This window comes from Cherax quadricarinatus, chromosome 28 (genome assembly GCF_038502225.1).
Source record: "Cherax quadricarinatus isolate ZL_2023a chromosome 28, ASM3850222v1, whole genome shotgun sequence".
Classification (NCBI taxonomy): domain Eukaryota; kingdom Metazoa; phylum Arthropoda; class Malacostraca; order Decapoda; family Parastacidae; genus Cherax; species Cherax quadricarinatus.
Window position 1 is genome coordinate 32,012,892 of NC_091319.1, and position 24,394 is coordinate 32,037,285.

The 24,394-nt window shown below is 42.3% G+C and overlaps 1 protein-coding gene across 1 annotated transcript in view; it reads right to left on the minus strand.

Moving 5' to 3' along the window:
* Positions 1-24,394, minus strand: part of LOC128693162 (carboxylic ester hydrolase-like) — a 141,001-nt gene that overhangs the window by 75,081 nt on the left and 41,526 nt on the right. The window contains exons 6-7 of the mRNA XM_070089546.1: positions 1,385-1,505; positions 14-204 (exon numbers count right to left, since the gene is read on the minus strand). Coding sequence (XP_069945647.1) covers positions 14-204; positions 1,385-1,505 — 312 coding nt within the window. The remainder of the gene's footprint in view (positions 1-13; positions 205-1,384; positions 1,506-24,394) is intronic.

Here is a 24,394-nt window from a genome sequence, read left to right on the forward strand (position 1 = left end):
ATGGGAAACTTACATGTCTGTTGGTCTGGGCGAGAATAATCTCTTGAGCTGTCTTGTGGTGGAGACATTCCTTGAGTGCAAAGGAGGACCTGGTAGTGCAGTCCAGGTCTCTGGCCAGGTCATATGCGGCATACTCGGGGTAGTCGGCCACGGACCACAAGCAGTTTCCTGCTCCACTCATCATTATCGCCCCCGAGAACAAGCCTAAAATGCAAAAGTTAAGCCATAAGTAAGCAGCACAGTGCATGTGGATAATATTCAACACGTCGGCCGTCTCCCACCCAGGCAGGGTAACCTAAAAAAGAATCTTTTTCACCATTATTCAACATTTTCACCACTATCTTTGCAGAGGTGCCCAAATACGGCAATTTAGATGTCCCTCCAAACTGACAATATCCCAACCTCCCCCCCTCCCCCCCTTAAAATGCATGCATTATACTTCCCACCTCCAGGACTCAAGTCCGGCTAACCGGTTATTCTGAATCCCTTCACAAAATATTGCCCTGCTCTCACTCCAACAGTTCGTCAGGTCCCGAAAACCATTCGTCTCCATTCAAGGCACGGGGGATGGAAATCTTCAACTCAAGATGTTTCACACTTCTCCGTTCGTCATCAAGAGCAGTGCAATGTTGCAAGAGTAGCAACATGTAGAATGAGAGCAAGATTTCTCAGTGTAAGGTAGCGTGGTGACACTAGCAAGTTCCTCTCAGAAATAGTCAGGACACAAGCATCGTTTGTCATCCACGTATCTCGTCCCCTCAACTTCTCATTTGGGGTACGGTAGGTTGACAAGACCTCCGAGGTTTACAGAAATCAGGAAATAGAATAATAGGAAATTAATAGCCAGCCCTAAGCAACGTCTAGTCGCCATCAACAAGTCACGTGACATAACAGATTATGTTGCCCTAGTGGACAATACATATACAAAACAATGAAATTAAATTTAAACATTTTAATTAATAAATGATCCGAATGCCCTCATTTATCAGCTAGAACTACTCTACGTTCAGAAAAGTTCTAGAAGGTTCTAGGGAGTACTCAGAAGAATCTCTTCATACATTCCTAAATACTGCCTTCTGATATCCTTGGTATCAATTATTATAAATGTTCCTTGGTTATTTGTGAATCTCCTTCAGTATTCTGAATTTTCTTTATAACGTAATCATCAGACTATTTATAAATTTTCCGATTATTCCTTAGCACCACCTAACAGCCTAATCATGTTGAGTAGCAATCCCACATGCTAGCTGCAATCATCATATTGCAATCACTGACTGCAGTCACTTAACCTTGTGTACTTGTGCCTATTCAGTACCTTTATGCAGCTGTACCTAAATGGCCGCACTACTATTGGTTATATAATATACCGACGGGCAGGACGCACTCCATGGCTGGTGAAAAGTGTACGATAGGTGTGGTGAACACTGGTCTAACATCACCAAATCCTCACGAAGCCCCGTGGCATAAGGAGCAATCCTGTGGCTTAAGGTTGTGCACAATATACCCTGTTAAATAACTGTCGAATTTGTACAACCTATAACCTGAATTATATAAGGCATTCCTATCATGTTTCAAAAGAGAGGATTCAATTATGTTTCTTTCCATGATGGAACTCTTGTGTACAATGATCTGAGCAGCTGCCCACCCCGGTGGGTGATTTCACGAACTGACATGGTTGAAGAAAACATTCGTCTCCTGGCCTGTCCTGATTGAGTAATGGTAGACTAATTTGGATTCCAGTGGTTTACCAGTCTGTCCAGTGTATGAAAGAGGTCAAAGATTGCATGGGGCATTGTAAAAACCATCAACACTGTTAGACGGTGTATTCTTAATCATCCTCAGTTTCACTGTCTCATTGTTTTTAAGGCAATGTTTATAGTGAACGTTTTTAGTGCCTCACGCGGGCTGACCAAATTCTCATTATGGGGTAAAACCAATACATTTTTCATTTTTTTCAGTCTTGTAGTAAGTCTTTCTAGATAGCAATACGGCCTTCTCAACAAAAGCAATGGAATATCTTGTTTTTATGACTATGATGAGAGGACGAGATGTGTGGGTGACGAATGATGCATGTGTCCCAACCATTTCTGAGAGGATCTAGTTACCATCACCACGCTACCTTACTCTGAGAAATCTTCTCATTCCCACTGTTCCCACTTTCCATTCCCTTGTGGCTTGTCACGCATTATTAAAAACGCTTGTCTGTGATTATATTGCGCACACACACACGCGCACGTGTGCATGATTGAGAGTATCATGAAAGCAACAGGAAAGGATGACATGATCCATTTGACAAATTTTCTGAGAATAGGGGGTTAGCAAGAAGAAAAAACCAGACAGTCATTTTCAAGGCAGAATAGGCTCGAAACAGTATCCTGCAGGAGAAAGCATGACTAAGGGACATACCAACATACCAGAGTGTGTACCTCGACCTTGACAGAGCACAAGAAGGCAGAAACTGAAAGAGAGGGTATAAAGATGCAAGGAGGAAACAGAGGCAAAGACGGAGATAAGCAGGAGAACCGAGACTCAGGAGGAAGAACAAATGCAACCTCCCTCAGAACCACCTACAGAAGGACCTCAAACATGACAACCCCAATACAACCAAACAATCTAACCCAAAACTCACACACCGTACCCACTGCCCCACTCCCCTCTTCACAAACTCCGCCTAAACTCCACTCGTTTCTGTGAATGCTATGACGTCCCCAAACATCATAGTATTCACAGAATCGAAACTCATCGGGATGAAAACAGACACAATCTTTCCACCCGGATATGAGATCCTAAGGAAAGACAGAGGGAGCAGAGGGGAAGCAGGAGTTGCACCGCTCATTGAAAACCGATGGGGATTTGAAGAAATGGGAGGAATGGACGAAAGAGACAAAAGGGACTACGTAGTAGGTACAATTCAGTTTCCGGGACTTAAGTCATTGCAGTGATGACTATATGTAAAGGACCCCAATGGAAATAAGTCACTGTGTCTGACTTTTTTGGGTTATCCTAGGTTCTCTACACATATGCTGCTATGTATGATAATTCTATGTAACTGTATTTGTGTATACCTGAATAAACTTACTTACTTACAACCCACCACAGAACTACAGGAGGCTAAGAGAAGAACATGAAAATAACAACAGAGCAAGGTACCCAGAAGAACTAACACAAGTAGAGCAAAGTTACTAGTTATGGGTGATTTCAGTCACATGGCGGGTGATTTCAGTCACATGGCGGGTGATTTCAGTCACATGGCGGGTGATTTCAGTCACATAGCGGGTGATTTCAGTCACATGGCGATTGATTGGGAAAACCTAGAGAGCCAAGATGATGGATGTGGTACTGGAAAAGCTCATGCATCAGCATGTTAATGACACAACCAGAGAGAGAGAGGTGAGGATGAACCAGCAAGATTGAACCTCATATTCACCCTGAGAAGCGTGGACATCGAGGACATCACATCATTAGAGCTAAAGATCACGTGGTCCCCAGCTTTGAATGCACAGTAGAGTTAAGAGTGGATAGGGTAACAGGAGTACGACGGGAAAAGCCAAACTATAAAAAGGAGGACTAAACGGGCAAGAGGAACTTCCTGCAGGAGGTTCAGTGGGGAAGAGAATTGGAAGCAAAAACAGTAAATGAGATGATGACTATGTGACAACACAATACAAGGAGGCAGAGGAGAGGTTTGCTCCTAAGGGCAACAGAAATAATGGGAAGACCAGAACGAGCCCTTGGTTTACCCAAAGGTGTAGGGAGGCAAAAACTAAGTACGCTAGAGAATGGAAAATGTACAGAAGACAAAGGACCCAGGAAAATAAAGATATTAGTCAAGGAGCCAGAAACGAGTATGCACAGATAAGGAGGGACGCCCAGCGACAGTACAAAAATGACATAGCATCAGAAGTCAAGTCTGGCCCGAAGCTGTTGTATAGCCACATCAGGAGGAAGAAAACAGTCTTCCTCCTCATGCTTCCAAGAAGTATGTGAGGAGCTCAACATGAGATTTAATTAAGGAGAAATTTACAGTGGAGACAGAAAGGACTCCAGTAAGTCAGAATAAGGGGGTACACTAACAAGGGATATACCAACAAATGCTAGATGAAATACAGACAGCCTAGGAGGAGGTGAAGAAGCTGCTAAATGAACTTGATACCTCAAAGGCGCTGGGACCAGACAACAACTTGGGTCCTAACAGAGGGAGCAAAGATGCTATGTGTGCCACTAACAACAATTTTCAACATATCCATTAAAACTGGGCAACTACCTGATGTTTGGAAGATAGCAAATGTAATTCCCATTTTAAGACATTAAAGGCACTAGAGGCACTAAACTACAGTCCATTGTCACTGACGTGTATAGTATGCAAAGTCATGGATATTATCAGGAAGAGACAGGTGGAGCATCTAGAAGGGAAAAAGCTTATAAACGACAACCAGCACGGATTCAGGGAAGGAAAATTATGTATCATAAACCTACTGGAGTTTTGTGACAAGATAACGGGAGAAAGACACTAGAGAGAAGAGTGGCTAGATTGCATTTTCTTGGACTGCATGAAAGCCTTCGATGCAGTTCCTCACATGAGATTAGTGCAAAAGCTAGAGGATCAGGCATGCATAACAGACAGGGCACTGTAATGGATCAGAAAATACCCGATAGGGAGGCAACAACGAGTCATCGTATGTGACGAGGTGTCAGAGTGGGCGCCTGTCACGAGCGGGGTTCCACAGGTCCTAGAACCAGTGCTGCTTTTGGTATATGTGAATGACATGACGGAACGGATAAACTCAGAAGTGTCCCCTGTTTGCACTTATTTATTTATTTATTAATTTGAACATGATACAGAGAAGTACAAAGGAATACAGTTATTAAAGTGCAACATGCCAAAGCCCCTTGTATGCAGAGCATTATGGGCAGGCTTAAAATTAACTTAAGATTAACTAAGCAATGATATATTCTGTGGTAAAAATATTATTGTAAACAGATAACAATTTAGCACAAATGAGTATTACAAAGACAGGTCATATGGTCATTTACTGTGTTGCTGAGCATTCAATAGAATGGAGTATTCTGTTAGGTAATGTATTAAAAAAAAAACAAAGTTTGATTGGGTCACAGGTTAGACATTTATGAGATACAATAATGAGAAACATTTATGAGATACAATTTATGAGATACAATTATTCAGTATTTATTTAGTTGTGGGAGAGTAAGTGATTTTTGAGAAGAGACTTGAATTTATAAACAGACAGTGTTTCTTTTATATTCACAGGTAATGAATTCCAGATTTTAGGGCCTTTTATGTGCATTGAGTTTTTGCATAGCGTGAGATGGACATGAGGAACATCAAAGAGTGATCTGTGCCTTGTGTTATGGTCATGTGTTCTGTTGAGGTTGGTAAGGAGACGTTTGAGGGGAGGGTTTATATCAGAGTTAAGTGTTCTGTGTTACTGTAGTAGGTGCAGTAGTAAGTATGGATGTTTTGTATGGTGAGTAGGTTTAGAGTTTTGAATATTGGTGGAGTGTGCTGCATGTAGTGGGAATTTGTTATCATTCTGTCTGCAGCCTTTTGTTGGGTAATTAATGGACTGAGATGGTTTATTGTTGTTGAGCCCCATGCACAAATTCCATAGGTGAGATAGGGGTAAATAAGTGAGTGATATAGGGCCAGGAGGGCTGACTGTGGAACATAGTGCCGTATCTTCGATAGTATGCCTACGGTCTTGGAAATTTTTTTGGAAATTTGTTGTATATGTGTTTGAAATTTGAGTCTGTTGTCAAGGTGGATTCCTAAGAATTTTCCTTCTGTGAGTTTTGTGATAGGTGATCAGTTTATCATTATGTTAAGAGGGACGTCTGTAGCTCTGTTACCAAACTGAATGAAGTAGGTTTTGTCAATGTTTAGAGTAAGTTTGTTAGTACTCATCCAGGTAGATATTTTCTGTAATTCGGTATTTACAGTATTGGCTAGCATGACTGGGCTCGGGTGAGAGAAGACGTATGTAGTGTCATCTGCAAATAGTGTGGGTTTGAGTAGTTGCGATGCATTTGGTAGGTCATTTATGTATATGAGAAAGAGAAGAGGGCCTAGGACACTTCCCTGTGGGACACCAACTGTAATTGGCTGTGCAGAAGAGTTTGCCCCGTTTGTGTACACATATTGGCTTCTGTTGCTGAGGTATGACTTTATGTAGTTGAGGGAGCGCCCTCTTATACCATAGTGCGACAATTTTATATGGAGCAAGTCATGGTCAACTGTATCAAAAGCTTTACGTAAGTCAATGAAGATCCCCAGTGGGACTTCTTTTTTCTCTATTGCAGTGTATATGTGTTCTAGCATGTGTATAATAGCATCATTAGTATTTTTATTAGGCCTGAACCCAAATTGACAGGGGTTGAGTATGTTGTGGGAGATGAGGTAGGAATAGATTCGCTTATGAATTAATTTTTCGAAGATTTTAGAGAGAGGGTGTAAGTTGGATATTGGCCTATAGTTATTCAAGTCTGTTTGGTCTCCTCCTTTATGGATCGGGGTGACCCTTGCTATTTTGAGAACTGTAGTGAAGGAAGAGGATTCTATGGATTTGTTAAAGAGTGTTGCAATGATTGGTGATAGCACTTGAGACGCGTTTTTGTATATAAAGGGTGGTAAGGTATTTAAATCTCCTGTCTTTTTTTTTAGTGTGTTGATAATAAGGGAGACTTCAGTAGGGTTAGCTGGAGCTAGGAACAGTGTGTTCGGGTAGTTGCCAGTGAGGTAGTCATTGGGTGGGGTATCTGAGCTTGGGATTTTATTGGCAAGGTTTTTTTTCTATAGTGGAGAAGAAATTATTGAGTCTCTTTGCTGTTTCAGTTGGTGAGAGTTGGGGCTCATCTGGTTTTGTTAATTCAGTTTCGCTATTTCGTGATATCTTTTTTGTTCCTAGAATTTCTGATAGGGTTTTCTAGGTCTTTTTTATATCACCTCGTAAGTTGGATAATCTGTTCTCTTAACACAGTTTTTAAGCCCTTCTTATCAGGCTGGTTAGGACTGACGAGTAACGTTTTGTTTGGTCTCTGGTTATGTGACCCATTCTGTACTGTTTTTCGTATAGGTGTTTTGTATTTATGGATTTGAGGATGCTGCGTGTTAGCCAGGGACTGTTCAGTCTCTTAGCTGTCATCTGTTTAGTTTTTTGGGGGCAGTGCTTGTTATAAAGGTATTGGGTCTTTTTTAGAAAATTATTAATACATTCGTCAATACAGATTTCTAGCTCAGTGTCCCAGTCAATGTTTGTCACTGCTGCTGTGAAGTTATTAATGGCTGCCTCATTGTGAAGTCTGAAGGTGACTTTAGTAGTGTCTTGGGGTAATTTGCCAAGATTTGTTAAGAGGAAGGTAGGTTAGTGGTCTGTGGTATTATCTGTGATTATGCCTGATTTTAAAGGGGATATGGTACTCACCTATTTGTACTCACCTATTTGTGGTTGCAGGGGTCGAGTCCTAGCTCCTGGCCCCGCCTCTTCACCGGTTGCTACTAGGCCCTCTCTCTCCCCGCTCCATGAGCTTTATCAAACCTCGTCTTAAAACTGTGTATGGTTCCTGCCTCCACTACGTCATTTTCTAGGCTATTCCACTGCCTTACAACTCTATGACTGAAGAAATACTTCCTACTATCTCTCTGACTCATTTGTGTCTTCAACTTCCAATTGTGGCCTCTTGTTTCTGTGTCCCCTCCCTGGAACATCCTGTCCTTGTCCACCTTGTCTATTCCACGCAGTATTTTATATGTCGTTATCATGTCTCCCCTGACCCTCCTGTCCTCCAGTGTCGTCAGGCCGATTTCCCTTAATCTTTCTTCATAGGACATTCCCCTTAGCTCTGGAACTAACCTTGTTGCAAACCTTTGTACTTTCTCTAGTTTCTTGACGTGCTTTATCAAGTGCGGGTTCCAAACAGGTGCTGCATACTCCAGTATGGGCCTGACATACACGGTGTACAGTGTCTTGAATGATTCCTTACTAAGGTATCGGAATGCTGTTCTCAGGTTTGCCAGGCGCCCATATGCTGCAGCAGTTATCTGATTGATGTGTGCTTCCGGAGACATGCTCGGTGTTATACTCACCCCAAGATCTTTCTCCTTGAGTGAGGTTTGCAGTCTTTGGCCACCTAGCCTATACTCTGTCTGTGGTCTTCTGTGCCCTTCCCCTATCTTCATGACTTTGCATTTGGCAGGATTAAATTCGAGAAGCCATTTGCTGGACCAGGTGTCCAGTCTGTCCAGGTCTCTTTGAAGTCCTGCCTGGTCCTCATCAGATTTAATTCTCCTCATTAACTTCACATCATCTGCAAACAGGGACACTTCTGAGTCTAACCCTTCCGTCATGTCGTTCACATATACCAAAAATAGCACTGGTCCTAGGACCGACCCCTGTGGGACCCCGCTCGTCACAGGTGCCCACTGTGATACATCATTACGTACCATGACTCGTTGTTGCCTCCCTGTCAGGTATTCTCTGATCCATTGCAGTGCCCTTCCTGTTATATGCGCCTGATGCTCTAGCTTCTGCACTAATCTCTTGTGAGGAGATTAGTGCAGAAGCTAGAGCATCAGGCGCATATAACAGGAAGTGTTGGTCTAGATGTGGTCTAGTAGAGAAACACTAGTCTGTATAACTCTTGTAGGTTTTGTTACTGTTGGTAGCAACATGCAGTTACTCATAGTGTTTGTGAATTCAGTAACATGTGGGTCCTGGTCTTGCAGGAGATTTATATTGAAGTCACCTGAGAGTAGTAAGTGATCTTTGTTCATGCGTGCATCAGTTATCATACTTCCTAGGTTGCCACTAAAACGGCTAATGTTTGACTGTGGTACTCTGTAGATGTTTATCACTGTGAGAGGTTTTGTAGGTATTTGGATTTGAATTTAGCTATTATATATTCCCCATGTTCATCCCTTGTGCAAGTATAAGTGATACATTCTAGTTGGTCTGAGTAGTATATAGCTGTGCCACCACCTTGTTGATCTGGCCTCCAGTTGTGTATGGCTGTGTAACCAGGAATGGCATAGACATCTGTAGTATCAGGCTTTAGCCAGGTTTCGGTGAGAGTAATGATGGATATACTGGCATGCAGGGAATTTAGTAATGCTATGAGGTCATCGTAATGTTTACTTAAAGATTTGATGTAGTTAAAGAGAGTTATGTTGTTGTTGGCTCTGAGAAGTGCCTTTGGTTGTTCTGCTGTGTAGTAATTACAGTCACTGTTTGATTCATTTAAGTCATTCAATAAGAGGTTGGTATCAGGATCAATGCTTGTTATCATAAGATTTATAGTGAATCTATAGTTAGAATTAAGTATAAGACAAAGTAAATATTCTAAAGCTATAAAGGGGACTAAAAAAACTTTGTGGTGAACAAATAAAGTGGTAATCAAATAAATGAGTTAGGGAATATAATGGTAAAATAGTGAACTTATTACACTTTAGCACCTGAGAATAGCACCTTGATTATTTTAACAATTGTGAATATATGAACTAAGGTTATGTAAAGCTATAATAAAGCTAAAATAAAGGAGAGAATATATAGGGACTAAATTAAATAATGGTAAAGAAAGTTAAATTGGCAGATAGTAACTAAGATATGATATAGATTTGGGAGTAAGATCTGATTTGTTATATATAATAAGTTGAGCAATTTATTGTACTATAAAAAGTAAAAATTAATATGAGGTAGTTGGTAGTAGCAGCAAAAGATAGTTTTGGACCTTGAACAATAATGTAATTGAAATATACACTAATTGCACACACAATATAGTCACTAAGATATGAAAATAATCTGAGAGTAGGAATTGCCTTATAGCATAAAGTTTGAGCAATTAATATCACTATAGGAATATTATTTGAGGTAGTTGATACTAGCTAGTGAGGGAAGGTTCAAGGTATTGCACAGTAGTGTAGTGGGAACATACACTAGTTTGTTATTTGTAGTTTGGGAGAAAAGGGAAAATTAGGTATGATTACAAGAGAATTTTAACAGTGCTTAAGTAGGAAAGAAAAAGGCAATACAGATATTATTAAAGAGTAAGTATCCTTTTAACAAAAAAATAAATTGTGAATTGGGAATCTGGGAAGATAACACAAATTGGGTCACACAAAGAACTGTGTGGGACACCTGGGATAGTGAGGTAGTAAATACTATCTAGGAGGTGATAGCAGAGGGATTAGTTCAATAATGATATAATAACATACACTAACGTAGTAAGGATTTGGTCACTAATATCAGACTTGATGTGAAGTAATGAGGAGAACTAAATCGGATGGGGGATCAGGCAGACCTACAAAGAGATCTGGACAGGCTACAAACCTGGTCCATAATCTTGTTCCTCGAATTTAACCACGCCAAGTCCAAAGTCATGAAGATCGGGGAAGGGCAAAGATGGCCAAAGACTGCAAACCTCACTCAAGAAAAAGGATCGTCAACTCAACGAAAAGGATCGTCAAGGAAAAGGCGCACGTCAACCAGATAACTACTGCAGCATATTAGCGCCTGGCAAATCTGAGAATAGCGTTCCGATACCTCAGTAAAGAATCGTTCAAGACTCTGTACACCATGTTCGCCAGGCCCATACTGCAGTATGCAGCAAGGGCCTGGTCAAGCACGTCAAGCACCTGGTCAAGCACGTCAAGAAATTAGAGAAAGTGTAAATGTTGCAACAAGACTAGTTCCAGAGCTAAGGGAAATGTCCTACAAAGTAAGGTTAACGAAAGTCGTCTAAAGATACTATAGGACAGAAGGATTAGGAGAAACTTAGTTACGACATACAAAATACCGCAAGGAATTCACAAGGTGGACAGAGACAGGATGTTCCAGCGATGGGACACAGAAATAACGGGTCTCAATTGGAAGTTAAAGACTCAGATGAATCAAAGGAATGTTAGGAAGTATTTCTTTAGTCATAGTAGTAGGAAATGGAATAGTCTGGCAAGTGACGTAGTGGAGGCAGGAACCATACATAGTTGTTATGTAAGGTTTGATAAAGCTCAGGAAGCAGGGAGAGGACCTAGTAGCGATCAGTGAAGAGGCGGGGCCAGGAGCTATGGATCTACCCCTGGAGCCACAAATAGGTGAGTACACACACACACACACACACACACACACACACACACACACTATGAGTGCCACTAACAACAATCATCAACACATCTATCGAGACAGGGCAATTACCTGAGGTAGGGAAGACAGGAAAAGTAATCCTAATTTAAAAAAAAAGGAGAAAAACACGAAGCATTAAACTACATACCAGTGTCACTGACATGTATACTATGCAAAGTCATGGAGATTATGAGAAGAGTGGTGGAGCACCTAGAAAGGAACGAACTTATCAACGACACACAAATAACCCGCACATAGAAGAGAAGAGCTTACGACGACGTTTCGGTCCGACTTGGACCATTTACAAAGTCACTTTGTAAATGGTCCAAGTCAAGGAAAAAGATCTTGGGGTGAGTATAACACCAGGCACATCTCCTGAGGCACACATCAACCAAATAACTGCTGCAGCATATGGGCGCCTAGCAAACCTCAGAATAGCATTCCGACATCTTAATAAGGAATCGTTCAGGACCCTGTACACCGTGTACGTTAGGCCCATATTGGAGAATGCGGCACCAGTTTGGAACCCACACCTAGCCAAACACGTAAAGAAACTAGAGAAAGGGCAAAGGTTTCCAACAAGACTAGTCCCAGAGCTAAGGGGTATGTCCTACTAGGAGAGGTTAAAGAAAACCTACCTGACGACGCTGGAGGACAGGAGAGATAGGGGGGACATGATAACGACATACAAAATACTGAAAGGAATTGACAAGGTGGACAAAGACAGGATGTTCCAGAGATGCGACACAGCAATAAGGGGACACAGTTGGAAGTTGAAGACACAGATGAATCACAGGGATGTTAGGAAGTATTTCTTCAGCCACAGAGTAGTCAGGAAGTGCAATAGTTTGGGAAGCGATGTAGTGGAGGCAGGACCCATACATTGCTTTAAGCAGAGGTATGATAAAGCTCAAGGTTCAGGGAGAGTGACCTAGTAGCGACCAGTAAAGAGGCGGGGCCAGGAGCTAGGACTCTACCCCTGCAACCTCTACTAGGTGAGTACACGCACACACACACACGTATAAATATACTTTTTATTTATTAACACATCGGCAATGTCCCACCAAGGCAGGGTGGCCCGAAAAAGAAAAACTTTAGAGGCATGCTTACACTACAGTTATAAAACTGCAACATTAACACCCCTCCATCAGAGTACCGGCACAGTACTTCCCATCTCAAGGACTCAAGTCCGACCTGCTGGTTTCCCTGAATCCCTTCATAAATGTTAGCTTGCTTACACTCCAACAGCACGTCATGTCCTAAAAACCATTTGTCTCCACACATAATCTCCTTTACCCCCTCCCTCCAACCCTTCCTAGGCCGACTGCTACCCTGCCTTACCTCCACTGCAGATTTATATACTCTCGAAGTCATTCTATTTCGTTCTACCCTCTCTTCAACTCCAAACCATCTCGATAACCCCTCTCTGCCCTCTGGATAATAGTTTTGGTAATTCTGCACTTCCTCCTAATCTCCAAACTACGGATTCTCTGCATTATATTCACACCACACATTGCCCTCAGACATGACGTCTCCACTGCCTCCAGCCTTCTCCTTGTTGCAACATTCACAACCCATGCCTCACACCCACACAAGAGCGCTGGTATAACTATACTCGCATTCTCTCGTCTCTTTGCTTTGGTGGATAAAGTTCTTTGTCTCCACAGACTCCTCAGTGCACCACTCACCTTTTTCTCCTCGTCAATTCTATGACTCTCCTCATCTTTCATAGACCCATCTGCTGACACGTCCACTCCTAAATATATGAATCCATTAACCTCCTCCATAACCTCTGCCTCCAATCTGATATCCAATCTTCCGTTACCTAATTTTATTTGTTATCCTCATCACCTTACACTTTCCTCTAAACAATTTTAATTTCCTTTTATTTGCATACCCTACTAAACTCATCAACCAACCTCTGCAACTTCTCTTCAGAATCTCCCAAAAGCACAGTGTCATCAGCAAAGAGCAACTGTGACAACTCCCACTTTGTGTTAGATTCTTTATCTTTTAACCTCACACATCTTGCAAAGACCCTCGCATTTACTTCTCTCACAGCTCCATCGATAAATATATTGAACAATCTTGTTGACATCACATATCCCTGTCTAAGGCCTACTTTTACTGGGAAATAATCTCCCTCTCGCCTACGTACTCTAACCTGAGCTTCACTATCCTCGTAAAGACACTTCACTGCTTTCAATAACCTATCTCCTATTCCATACATTTGCAACATCTACTACATTGCACAACCTATCTACCCTAACATGCGTCTTTTCCAATTCAATAAATGCCACAGAAACCTCTTTACCCTTATCTAAATACTGTTCACCTATGTTTCACTGTAATCACTTGGTCTACACAACCCCTATCTTTCCTAAAGCTTCTTTGTTCAACTGCTATCCTATTCTCCGTCTTACTTTCATATACTTTACCAGATATTCTCAAAAGACTTATTCTCCTATATATTTTGCACTCTCTTTTTTGTCCCCTTTGCCTTTATACAAAGGAACTAACTATGCATGCTCTCTGTCAGTCCCTAGGTACCTTATCCTGTTCCATACATCTATTAAATAAAAACACTAATCACTCCAAAACTATATATCCCCACCTGCTTTTAACAGTTCTATCTTTATCCCATCAATACAAGCTGTTTTACCCCCTTTCATTCTACCGCACTTCCCACACACTCACAACTGGTTCTTTCTCACTCCTATAAGATGTTATTCCTCCTTGCCCTATACACGAAATCACAGCTTCCCTATCTTCTTCAACATTTAACAATTCCTCAAAATAATCCCTCTATCTATCCGATACCTCTAACTCTTCGTTTAATAACTCACCTCTCCTATTTTAACTAACAAATCCATTTGTTTCCTAGGCTTTCTCAACTCATTAATCTCACTCCCAAACTTTTTCTTATTTTCAGCAAAATTTGTTGATAACATCTCATTCACTCTCTCATTTGCTCTGTTTTTACATTCCTTCACCATTATCTTAACCTCACTTTTTCTCTCCATATACTCCTCTCTCCTTGCATCACTTTTACTCTGTAAAACCTCTCGTATGCTAACTTTCTCTTCCTTACTTTTTCTTCCCTTCCGCACGCACTTTTCCGTAACCACAAACTTCTGCTGAACACTCTAACACTATATTCTTAAACTTAACCCATGCATCTTCTATCCCATTGTCTATACTCTCACTAGCCCATCTGTCCTCCAACCCCTAACTGCCTCCTCCTTTACTTTATAAACCATCTACCTTTTACCCTCACTGTAGCTACAACTAAAAAGTGATCTGATGTATCTGTGGCCCCTCTATAAACATGTACATCCCGAAGTCTACCCAACAGTCTTTTAGCTACCAATACGTAGTCTAACAAACTACTGTCATTACGTCCTATATCATATCTTGTTTACTTATTTATCCTCTTTTTTTTTTAAATATGTGTTACCTATAACCAAACCCTTTTCTATACAAAGTTCAGTCAAATGCTCCCCATTATCATTTACACCTGGCACCCCAAACTTACCTACCACACCCTCTCTAAATGTTTCTCGTACTTTAGCATTTAGGTCCCCTACCACAGTTACTCTCTCACTTGGCTCAAAAACTCCTACACACTCTCTTAACATCTCACAAAATCTCTCTCTCCTCTACACTTCTCTCTTCTCCAGGTGCATACACACATATTATGACCCAGTTTTCACATCCGGCCCTTATTTTATTCCATATAATCCTTGAATTTATACATTTATTTTCCCTCTTCCCTCTCCATAAATGTTCCTTCAACATTATTGCTACCTCTTCTGTAGCTCTAACTCTTTCAGATACTCCTGACTTAATCCCATTTATTTTTCCTCACTGAAACCTCTTGCCCCCTTCAGTTTTGTTTCGCTTAGGGCCAGGACATCCAACTTCTTTTCATTCATAATAGTATTAGCAGTGATTTCTTTCTTATCATCTGCACTACATCCATGCACATTTAAACATCTCAATTTTATACATTTTTTTCCTTGTTTTTAGTAATTTATACAGGAGAAAAGGTTACTAGCCCATTGCTCCCGGCATTTTAGTCGCCACCTACAACAAGCATAGCTTTCGGAGTAAGAATTCTGTTCTATTTTCCCATGGATATAAGTAGAAATAAGCAAGAACAAGAACTACGAAGAAAAACTAGAAGAAAACCCAGAGGGGTTAGTATATATATGCTTGTACATGCATGTGTAGTGTGACCAAAGAGTAAGTGGAAGTAGCAAGACGTACCTGCAACCTTGTATGTTTATGAGAAAGAAAAAGACACCAGCAATCCTACCATCATGTAAAACAATTAGAGGGTTATGTTTCACACACACACACACACACACACACACACACACACACACACACACACACACACACACACACCCATGGAGCAGGGAGAGAGAGGACCTAGTAGCAATCAGTGAAGAGGCGGGGCCAGGAGCTATGAATCGACCCCTGCAACCACAAATAGGTGAGTACAAATAGGTGAGTACACACACACACACACACACACACACACACACACACACACACACACACACACACACACACACACACACACACACACACACACACACGCACACACACACACTGGGAGTTAGAGCTCCAAAAAAGGGAGGAAGAGTGGGGAAGGAAGATAGTAGAGCTTGGTAAGAAAATGGAGGAGCGGATAGCTGAAGAGTGCAGGAAGTGGGAAGTACAGGTCTTAGCAGCAGAAACTAGGATACAGTGCTTAGAAGAGAAACTTCAAAGCCTGAAACAGATTAGAGAGACAAATGACAATTCAGATGTGACATCAGGAAATTCAATGTCAGGCGCAGACAAGGGGACAGTAAGCAACAACGGAGACATGCCGTACACGAAGGCCCTATCAGACCCACGTGGGGCCAGGGAAAAGACGACGAGCACACTAAGATCAAATGACAGGTCCGAAGACAATGAAGGTATGCTATATGCAGAGATTCTAACAGCCAACTGCAGTAGCAAGGGACAGCTGGTCAGGAAAGACAGTTCACTGAGAATAGAAGTTCCAGATATGACAGGGACTGAAGGCAAGAACATGTCAATGGAAGGAAATAAAATGCCTCAGAGGAAGCAGATGGAGACTCAGTGGGAGGAGGAAAGGGCGAGGTCAGTTTTTGTGTACGGGCTCCAAGAAGCCAAGGGGGACAACTTTGAAGAAATAAAACAGGAGGAGAAAAAAATGATTGAAGGCATCATGAAAACAATAGGTGAGGGCGATATGACCCAGGTGACAAATTTTCAGAGAATTGGGTGGTTTGCGAGTGGAAGGATACGGCCTGTCAGAGTAACTTTTAAGGAAGAATCAGTTCGAACCAGGATTCTGCAAGAGAAAGCAAGACTGAGGGACAAACAGGGGTACCAGAGAGTATACCTCGACCGCGACAGAACACAAGAAGAAAGGACTACACTGAAAGAGAGGGTACAGAGACGCAAGGAAGAACGAGAGGCAATGACGAAAATGAGCAGGACCCAGACACAGGAGGAAGGGAAAACACACCCCACAGAATCTGCCACCAAAAGACTCCAACCGTGACATTCACAACGCAACTGAGCAACCTATACTACAACCCACTCACTGTTCCCTCTGCCACCAACCCCCATATCAAAAACCTCACCCCAACAGCTGTCCCTTATGGGCATTCTGACCCCACCCCCATCATCACAAACCCCACCAACACCACAGCCCCATACAGGCCCCCACCAAGGCTCTCGCTCCCCCAACCCCAATATTCTTGCATGACCACAATGATAGAAAAGAAACTGAAAGTTTGGTACACAAACGCGGATGGAATAATGAATAAACATGAGGAGTGGAACGAAAGAATCAGTGAAAAATCCCCAGACATCATAGCAGTCACAGAAACAAAACTCGCTGAGACAATAACAGACACAATCTTCCCAACGGGATATCAGATCCTGAGGAAAGATAGAAGGAGTAGAGGGGGAGGAGGGGTTGCACTGCTCATAAAACACCGATGGGGATTTGAGGAAATGGAAGGCATGGACATGATTGGAGAAAGAGACTACATTGTAGGTACAATTCAGTCCGGAGAACATAAAGTAGTCATTGGAGTGATGTATAACCCACCACAGAACTGCAGGAGGCCAAGAGAGGAGTACGAAGAAAACAACAGGGTGATGGTGGACACACTGGCTGAGGTGGCAAGAAGAGCTCACTCGAGCAGAGCAAAGTTACTGGTAATGGGCGATTTCAACCACAGGGAGATCGACTGGGAAAACCTGGAGCCACATGGGGGTCCGAAACATGGAGAGCCAAGATGATGAATGTGGTACTTGAAAACCACATGCATCAACATGTCAGGGACACAACCAGAGAGAGAGGGGAGGATGAGCCAGCAAGACTGGATCTTGTGTTCACCCTGAGCAGTTCAGACATTGAAGACATCACTTACGAGAGGCCCCTTGGAGCTAGCGATCACGTGGTTCTGAGTTTTGATTATATAGTAGAGTTACAAGTGGAGAAGGTAACAGGAACTGAAGGGGACAGGCCAAACTATAAAAGAGGGGACTACACAGGTATGAGAAACTTCCTGCAGGAGGTTCAGTGGGACAGAGAAATGGTAGGAAAATCAGTAAACGAGATGATGGAATATGTGGCAACAAAGTGCAAGGAGGCAGAGGAAAGTTTTGTTCCCAAGGGAAACAGAAATAATAGGAAGACCAAAACGAGTCCTTGGTTTACCCGAAGGTGTAGGGAGGCAAAAACTAAGTGCAACAGAGAATGGAAAAGGTACAGGAGGCATAGGACCCAGGAAAACAAGGAGATTAGTAGAAGAGCCAGAAACGAGTATGCACAGATAAGGAGGGAGGCCCAGCGACAGTATGAAAACGACATAGCATCGAAAGTCAAATCTGACCCAAAACTGCTGTATAGCCACATTAGGAGGAAGACAACAGTCAAGGACCAGGTGATAAGGCTGAGGAAAGAAGGTGGAGAACTCACAAGAAACGATCAAGAGGTATGTGAGGAGCTCAACACGAGATTTAAGGAAGTATTTACAGTAGAGACAGGAAGGACTCTGGGGGGACAGACCAGATGGGGACACCAGCAAGGAATACACCAACAAGTGTTGGACGACATACATAAAGATGAGGAGGAGGTGAAGAAACTGCTAAGGGACATCGATACCTCAAAGGCAATGGGACCGGACAACATCTCCCCGTGGGTCCTTAGAGAGGGAGCAGATATGTTGTGCGTGCCACTTACCACAATCTTCAACACGTCCCTGGAAACTGGGCAACTACCGGAGGTATGGAAGACGGCAAATGTAGTTCCCATTTTTAAAAAAGGAGACAGAAAAGAGGCACTAAACTATAGACCTGTGTCATTGACGTGTATAGTATGCAAAATTATGGAGAAGATTATCAGGAGGAGAGTGGTGGAGCACCTGGAACGGAACAAGAGTATAAATGCCAACCAGCACGGATTCACGGAAGGCAAATCCTGTGTCACAAACCTTCTGGAGTTTTATGATAAAATAACAGAAGTAAGACACGAAAGAGAGGGGTGGGTTGATTGCATCTTCTTGGACTGCAAGAAGGCCTTTGACACAGTTCCTCACAAGAGATTAGTGTAGAAGCTAGAGCATCAGGCGCATATAACAGGAAGGGCACTGCAATGGATCAGAGAATACCTGACAGGGAGGAAACAACGAGTCATGGTACGTAATGATGTATCACAGTGGGCACCTGTGACGAGCGGGGTCCCACAGGGGTCTGTCCTAGGACCAGTGCTATTTTTGGTATATGTGAACGATATGATGGAAGGGTTAGACTCAGAAGTGTCCCTGTTTGCAGATGATATGAAGTTAATGAGGAGAATTAAATCTGATGAGGACCAGGCAGGACTTCAAAGAGACCTGGACAGACTGGACACCTGGTCCAGCAAATGGCTTCTCGAATTTAATCCTGCCAAATGCAAAGTCATGAAGATAGGGGAAGGGCACAGAAGACCACAGACAGAGTATAGGCTAGGTGGCCAAAGACTGCAAACCTCACTCAAGGAGAAAGATCTTGGGGTGAGTATAACACCGAGCATGTCTCCGGAAGCACACATCAATCAGATAACTGCTGCAGCATATGGGCGCCTGGCAAACCTGAGAACAGCATTCCGATACCTTAGTAAGGAATCGTTCAAGACACTGTACACCGTGTATGTCAGGCCCATACTGGAGTAAGCAGCACCTGTTTGGAACCCGCACTTGATAAAGCACGTCAAGAAACTAGAGAAAGTACAAAGGTTTGCCACAAGGTTAGTTCCACAGCTAAGGGGAATGTCCTATGAAGAAAGATTAAGGGAAATCGGCCTGACGACACTGGAGGACAAGAGGGTCAGGGGAGACATGATAACGACATATAAAATACTGCGTGGAATAGACAAGGTGGACAAAGACAGGATGTTCCAGGGAGGGGACAGAGAAACAAGAGGCCACAATTGGAAGTTGAAGACACAAATGAGTCAGAGAGGTATTAGGAAGTATTTCTTCAGTCATAGAGTTGTAAGGCAGTGGAATAGCCTAGAAAATGACGTAGTGGAGGCAGGAACCATACACAGTTTTAAGACGAGGTTTGATAAAGCTCATGGAGCGGGGAGAGAGAGGGCCCAGTAGCAACCGGTGAAGAGGCGGGGCCAGGAGCTAAGACTCGACCCCTGAAACCACAAATAGGTGAGTACACACACACACACACACACACACACACACAACAAGGCTAGTCCCAGAGCTCAAGGGAATGTCGTACGAGGAAAGGTTAAGGGTAATCGGACTGACGACACTGGAGGACAGAAGGGTCAGGGGAGACATGATAACGACATACAAGATACTGCGGGGAATAGACAAGGTGGACAGAGATAGGATGTTCCAGAGAGGGGACACAGGGACAAGGGGTCACAACTGGAAGCTGAAGACTCAGACGAGTCACAGGGACGTTAGGAAGTATTTCTTCAGTCATAGAGTTGTCAGCAAGTGGAATAGCCTAGCAAGTGAAGTAGTGGAGGCAGGAACCATACATAGTTTTAAGAAGAGGTATGACAAAGCTCAGGAAGCAGAGAGAGAGAGGATCCAGTAGCGATCAGTGAAGAGGCGGGGCCAGGAGCTGAGTCTCGAACCCTGCAACCACAATTAGGTGAGTACAATTAGGTGAGTACACACATATATATATATACATATATATATATATATATATATATATATATATATATATATATATATATATATATATATATATATATATATATATATATATATATGTCGTGCCGAATATGTAAAACTGGTCAATTAGCAAGAACTCATTTAAAACTAAGCCCTTTCTGAAATTTTCTCTTATACGTTTAAAGATATATTTTTTTCATTAATGTTAATGCAAAAAATTTTAATTTTGCACCAAAAGAATCTTAGAAAACTTACCTAACCTTATTATAACAAGAACAATTTATTTTAGCCTAACCCAACTAAATATATTTTAAATACGTTTACAATAATATAGTACTAAACAAACACAATCAAATATATTTTTTTCGTTAGGTTCAGAATGATTTTGGCGAAATTATTGCATACACAAATTATTTTCACTTGTCCTATATGGCAAAATGAGCGTTGCTATTTAAGCCAAGATCGCAAGTTCTGCCTATTCGGCACGACATATACATATATATATATATATATATATATATATATATATATATATATATATATATATATATATATATATATATATATATATATATATATATATATATGTACGTATACATATACATATTTTTATATATATATATATATGTGTGTGTGTTTACCTGGAGTTTACCTGGAGTTTACCTGGAGAGAGTTCCGGGGGTCAACGCCCCCGCGGCCCGGTCTGTGACCAGGCCTCATAGAGGATCAGGGCCTGATCAACCAGGCTGTTACTGCTGGCTGCACGCAATCCAACGTACGAGCTACAGCCCGGCTGGTCAGGTACCGACTTTAGGTGCTTGTCAAGTGCCAGCTTGAAGACAGCCAGGGGTCTATTGGTAATCCCCCCTTATGTATGCTGGGAGGCAGTTGAACAGTCTTGGGCCCCTGACACTTATTGTGTTGTCTCTTAACGTGCTAGTGACACCCCTGCTTTTCATTGGGGGGATGTTCCATCGTCTGCCGAGTCTTTTGCTTTCGTAGAGAGTGATTTTCGTGTTCAAGTTTGGTACCAGTCCCTCTAGGACTTTCCAGGTGTATATAATCATGTATCTCTCCCACCTGCATTCCAGGGAGTACAGGTTCAGGAGCCTCAAGCGCTCCCAGTAATTGAGGTGTTTTATCTCCGTTATGCGCGCCGTGAAGGTTCTCTGTACATTTTCTAGGTCAGCAATTTCACCTGCCTTGAAAGGTGCTGTTAGTGTGCAGCAATATTCCAGCCTAGATAGAACAAGCGACCTGAAGAGTGTCATCATGGGCTTGGCCTCCCTAGTTTTGAAGGTTCTCATTATCCATCCTGTCATTTTTCTAGCAGATGCGATTGATACAATGTTATGATCCTTGAAGGTGAGATCCTCCGACATGATCACTCCCAGGTCTTTGACGTTAGTTTTTCGTTCTATTTTGAGGCTGGAATTTGTTTTGTACTCTGATGAAGTTTTAATTTCCTCATGTTTACCATATCGGAGTAATTGAAATTTCTCATCGTTGAATTTCATATGGTTTTCTACAGCCCATTGAAAGATTTGGTTGATGTCCGCCTGGAGCCTTGCAGTGTCTGCAATGGAAGATACTGTCATGCAGATTCGGGTGTCATCTGCAAAGGAAAACTCGGTGCTGTGGCTCACATCCTTGTCTATGTCAGATATGAGGATGAGGAACAAGATGGGAGCCAGTACTGTGCCTTGCGGAACAGAGCTTTTCACCGTAGCCGCCTCAGAATTTACTCTGTTGTCTTCTATTTGTCAGAAAATTATAGATCCATCTACCAACTTCTCCTGTTATTCCTTTAGCACGCATTTTGTGAGCTATTACGCCATGGTCACACTTGTCGAAGGCTTTTGCAAAGTCTGTGTATATTACATCAACATTCTAGGACCTTGTCGTAGTGATCCAGTAGTTGGGACAGACAGGAGCGACCTGCTCTAAACCTCTGTTACCCTGGGTTGTGTAACTGATGGGTATCTAGATGGGTGGCGATTTTTGCTTCTTAGGACCCTTTCAGAGATTTTTATGATATGGGATGTTAGTGCTACTAGTCTGTAGTTCTTTGCTATTGCTTTACTGCCCCCTTTGTGGAGTGGGGCTATGTCTGTTGTTTTTAGTAACTGTGGGAAGACCCAAGTGTCCATGCTCCCTCTAAATAGAATGTTAAAAGCACGTGATAGGGGCTTCTTGCAGTTCTTGATAAACACGGAGTTCCATGAGTCTGGCCCTGGGGCAGAGTGCATGGGTATGTCATTTATCGCCTGTTCGAAGTCATTTGGCATCAGGATAACATCAGACAGGCTTGTGTTTACCAAATTCTGTGGTTCTCTCATAAAAAATTCATTTAGATCTTCGACTCTCAGTCTGGTTAGGGACTTGCTAAAAACTGAGTCATATTGGGACTTGAGTAGGTCACTCAATTCCTTGCTGTCATCTGTGTAGGACCCATCTTGTTTAAGTAGGGGCCCAATACTGGATGCTGTTCTTGACTTTGATTTGGCATAAGAAAAGAAATACTTTGGGTTCCTTTCGATTTCATTTATGGCTTTTAGTTCTTCCCGCGATTCCTGACTCCTATAAGATTCTTTTAGCTTTAGTTCGATGTTTGCTATTTCTCTGACCAGTGTCTCCCTACGCATTGCAGATATATTGGCCTCTTTTAGCAGCTCTGTTATTTTTTTCCGTTGCCTGTAAAGGGAGCGCCTGTCTCTTTCTATTTTACATCTATTCCTTTTTCTTAAAGGAATATGCCTTGAGCATACATCGAGTGCCACAGAGTTAATCTGTTCTAGGCATAACTTGGGGTCTGTTTTTGCTTAGTATATCTTCCCAGCTTATATCATTTAGGACTTGGTTTACTTGGTCCCACTTTATGTTCTTGTTATTGAAGTTGAATTTGGTGAATGCTCCCTCGTGACTGATCTCATTTTGTCGGCCTGGGGCTCCGTGCATACATGTCTGAACCTCGATTATGTTGTGATCCGAGTATATTGTTTTTGATATGGTGACATTTCATATCAGATCATCATTGTTAGTGAAGATGAGGTCCAGTGTATTCTCCAATCTAGTAGACTCCATTATTTGCTGGTTTAAGTTGAATTTTGTGCAGAGATTTAAAATCTCGTGTGTGTGTGAGTTCTCGTCTGAGCTGCCTCCTGGAGTTATCATTGCAACAACATTATTTGCTATATTCCTCCATTTTAGGTGCGTTAAGTTGAAATCCCCCAAGAGCAAGATGTTGGAGGCAGGAGCTGGAAGATTTTCCAGACAGTGGTCAATTTTCAACAGTTGTTTCTGGGATTGTTCGTACGTTGCATCCGGAAGCTTGTAGACTACCACAATGACTATATTTTGGTTCTCAATCTTTACTGCTAAAACTTCAACTACATCATTTGAGGTATTAAGCAGTTCTGTGCAAATAAGTGACTCTGCCAACCACTTCCCCACATTGCCTGTTCATTCTGTCGCATCTGTATAGGTTGTAACCCGGGATCCATATTTCGTTGTCCAAGTGATCCTTTATGTGAAAGCCACGAATATTGCATTTGCCTCTGCAAGCAGTCTACGGATGAAAGGTATTTTGTTGTTCGTTGCTGGCTTTAGACCCTGTACATTTGCAAAGAAGAATGACATCTGATTGGTGGTATTGGTGGTACTGGGGAGGATTTTTTTCCGACACTAATATCTGTATCTGTTGGTTTGGAGTGGAGGCCATCGACTGTGATTCCACTCCAGAAATGAATGGATTTGGTGTACGATTTCTGCCATTTCCTGCTATTTTTTTTCCTTCCTGGCACTAAAAAACCTCTCCCTCTTGAGTGGCTGTGGCTACCCAGGTTTTCCCATGGCCTGGATGTTTTGTATCTTTTTGTCCCCTTTAGATGGTGTCCCTGGAAATTTAAGTTATAGCACTGTCTTTCCTGTACTGAAGAGGGACACATTTCCGGGTGAAAAAGCTTACAGGAAGGGAGTTTGCATTTTCCTGTTGTCATATGGGCACGGCATTTTCTAGGGAGGTCAAAGTTTCACGTCCCATCT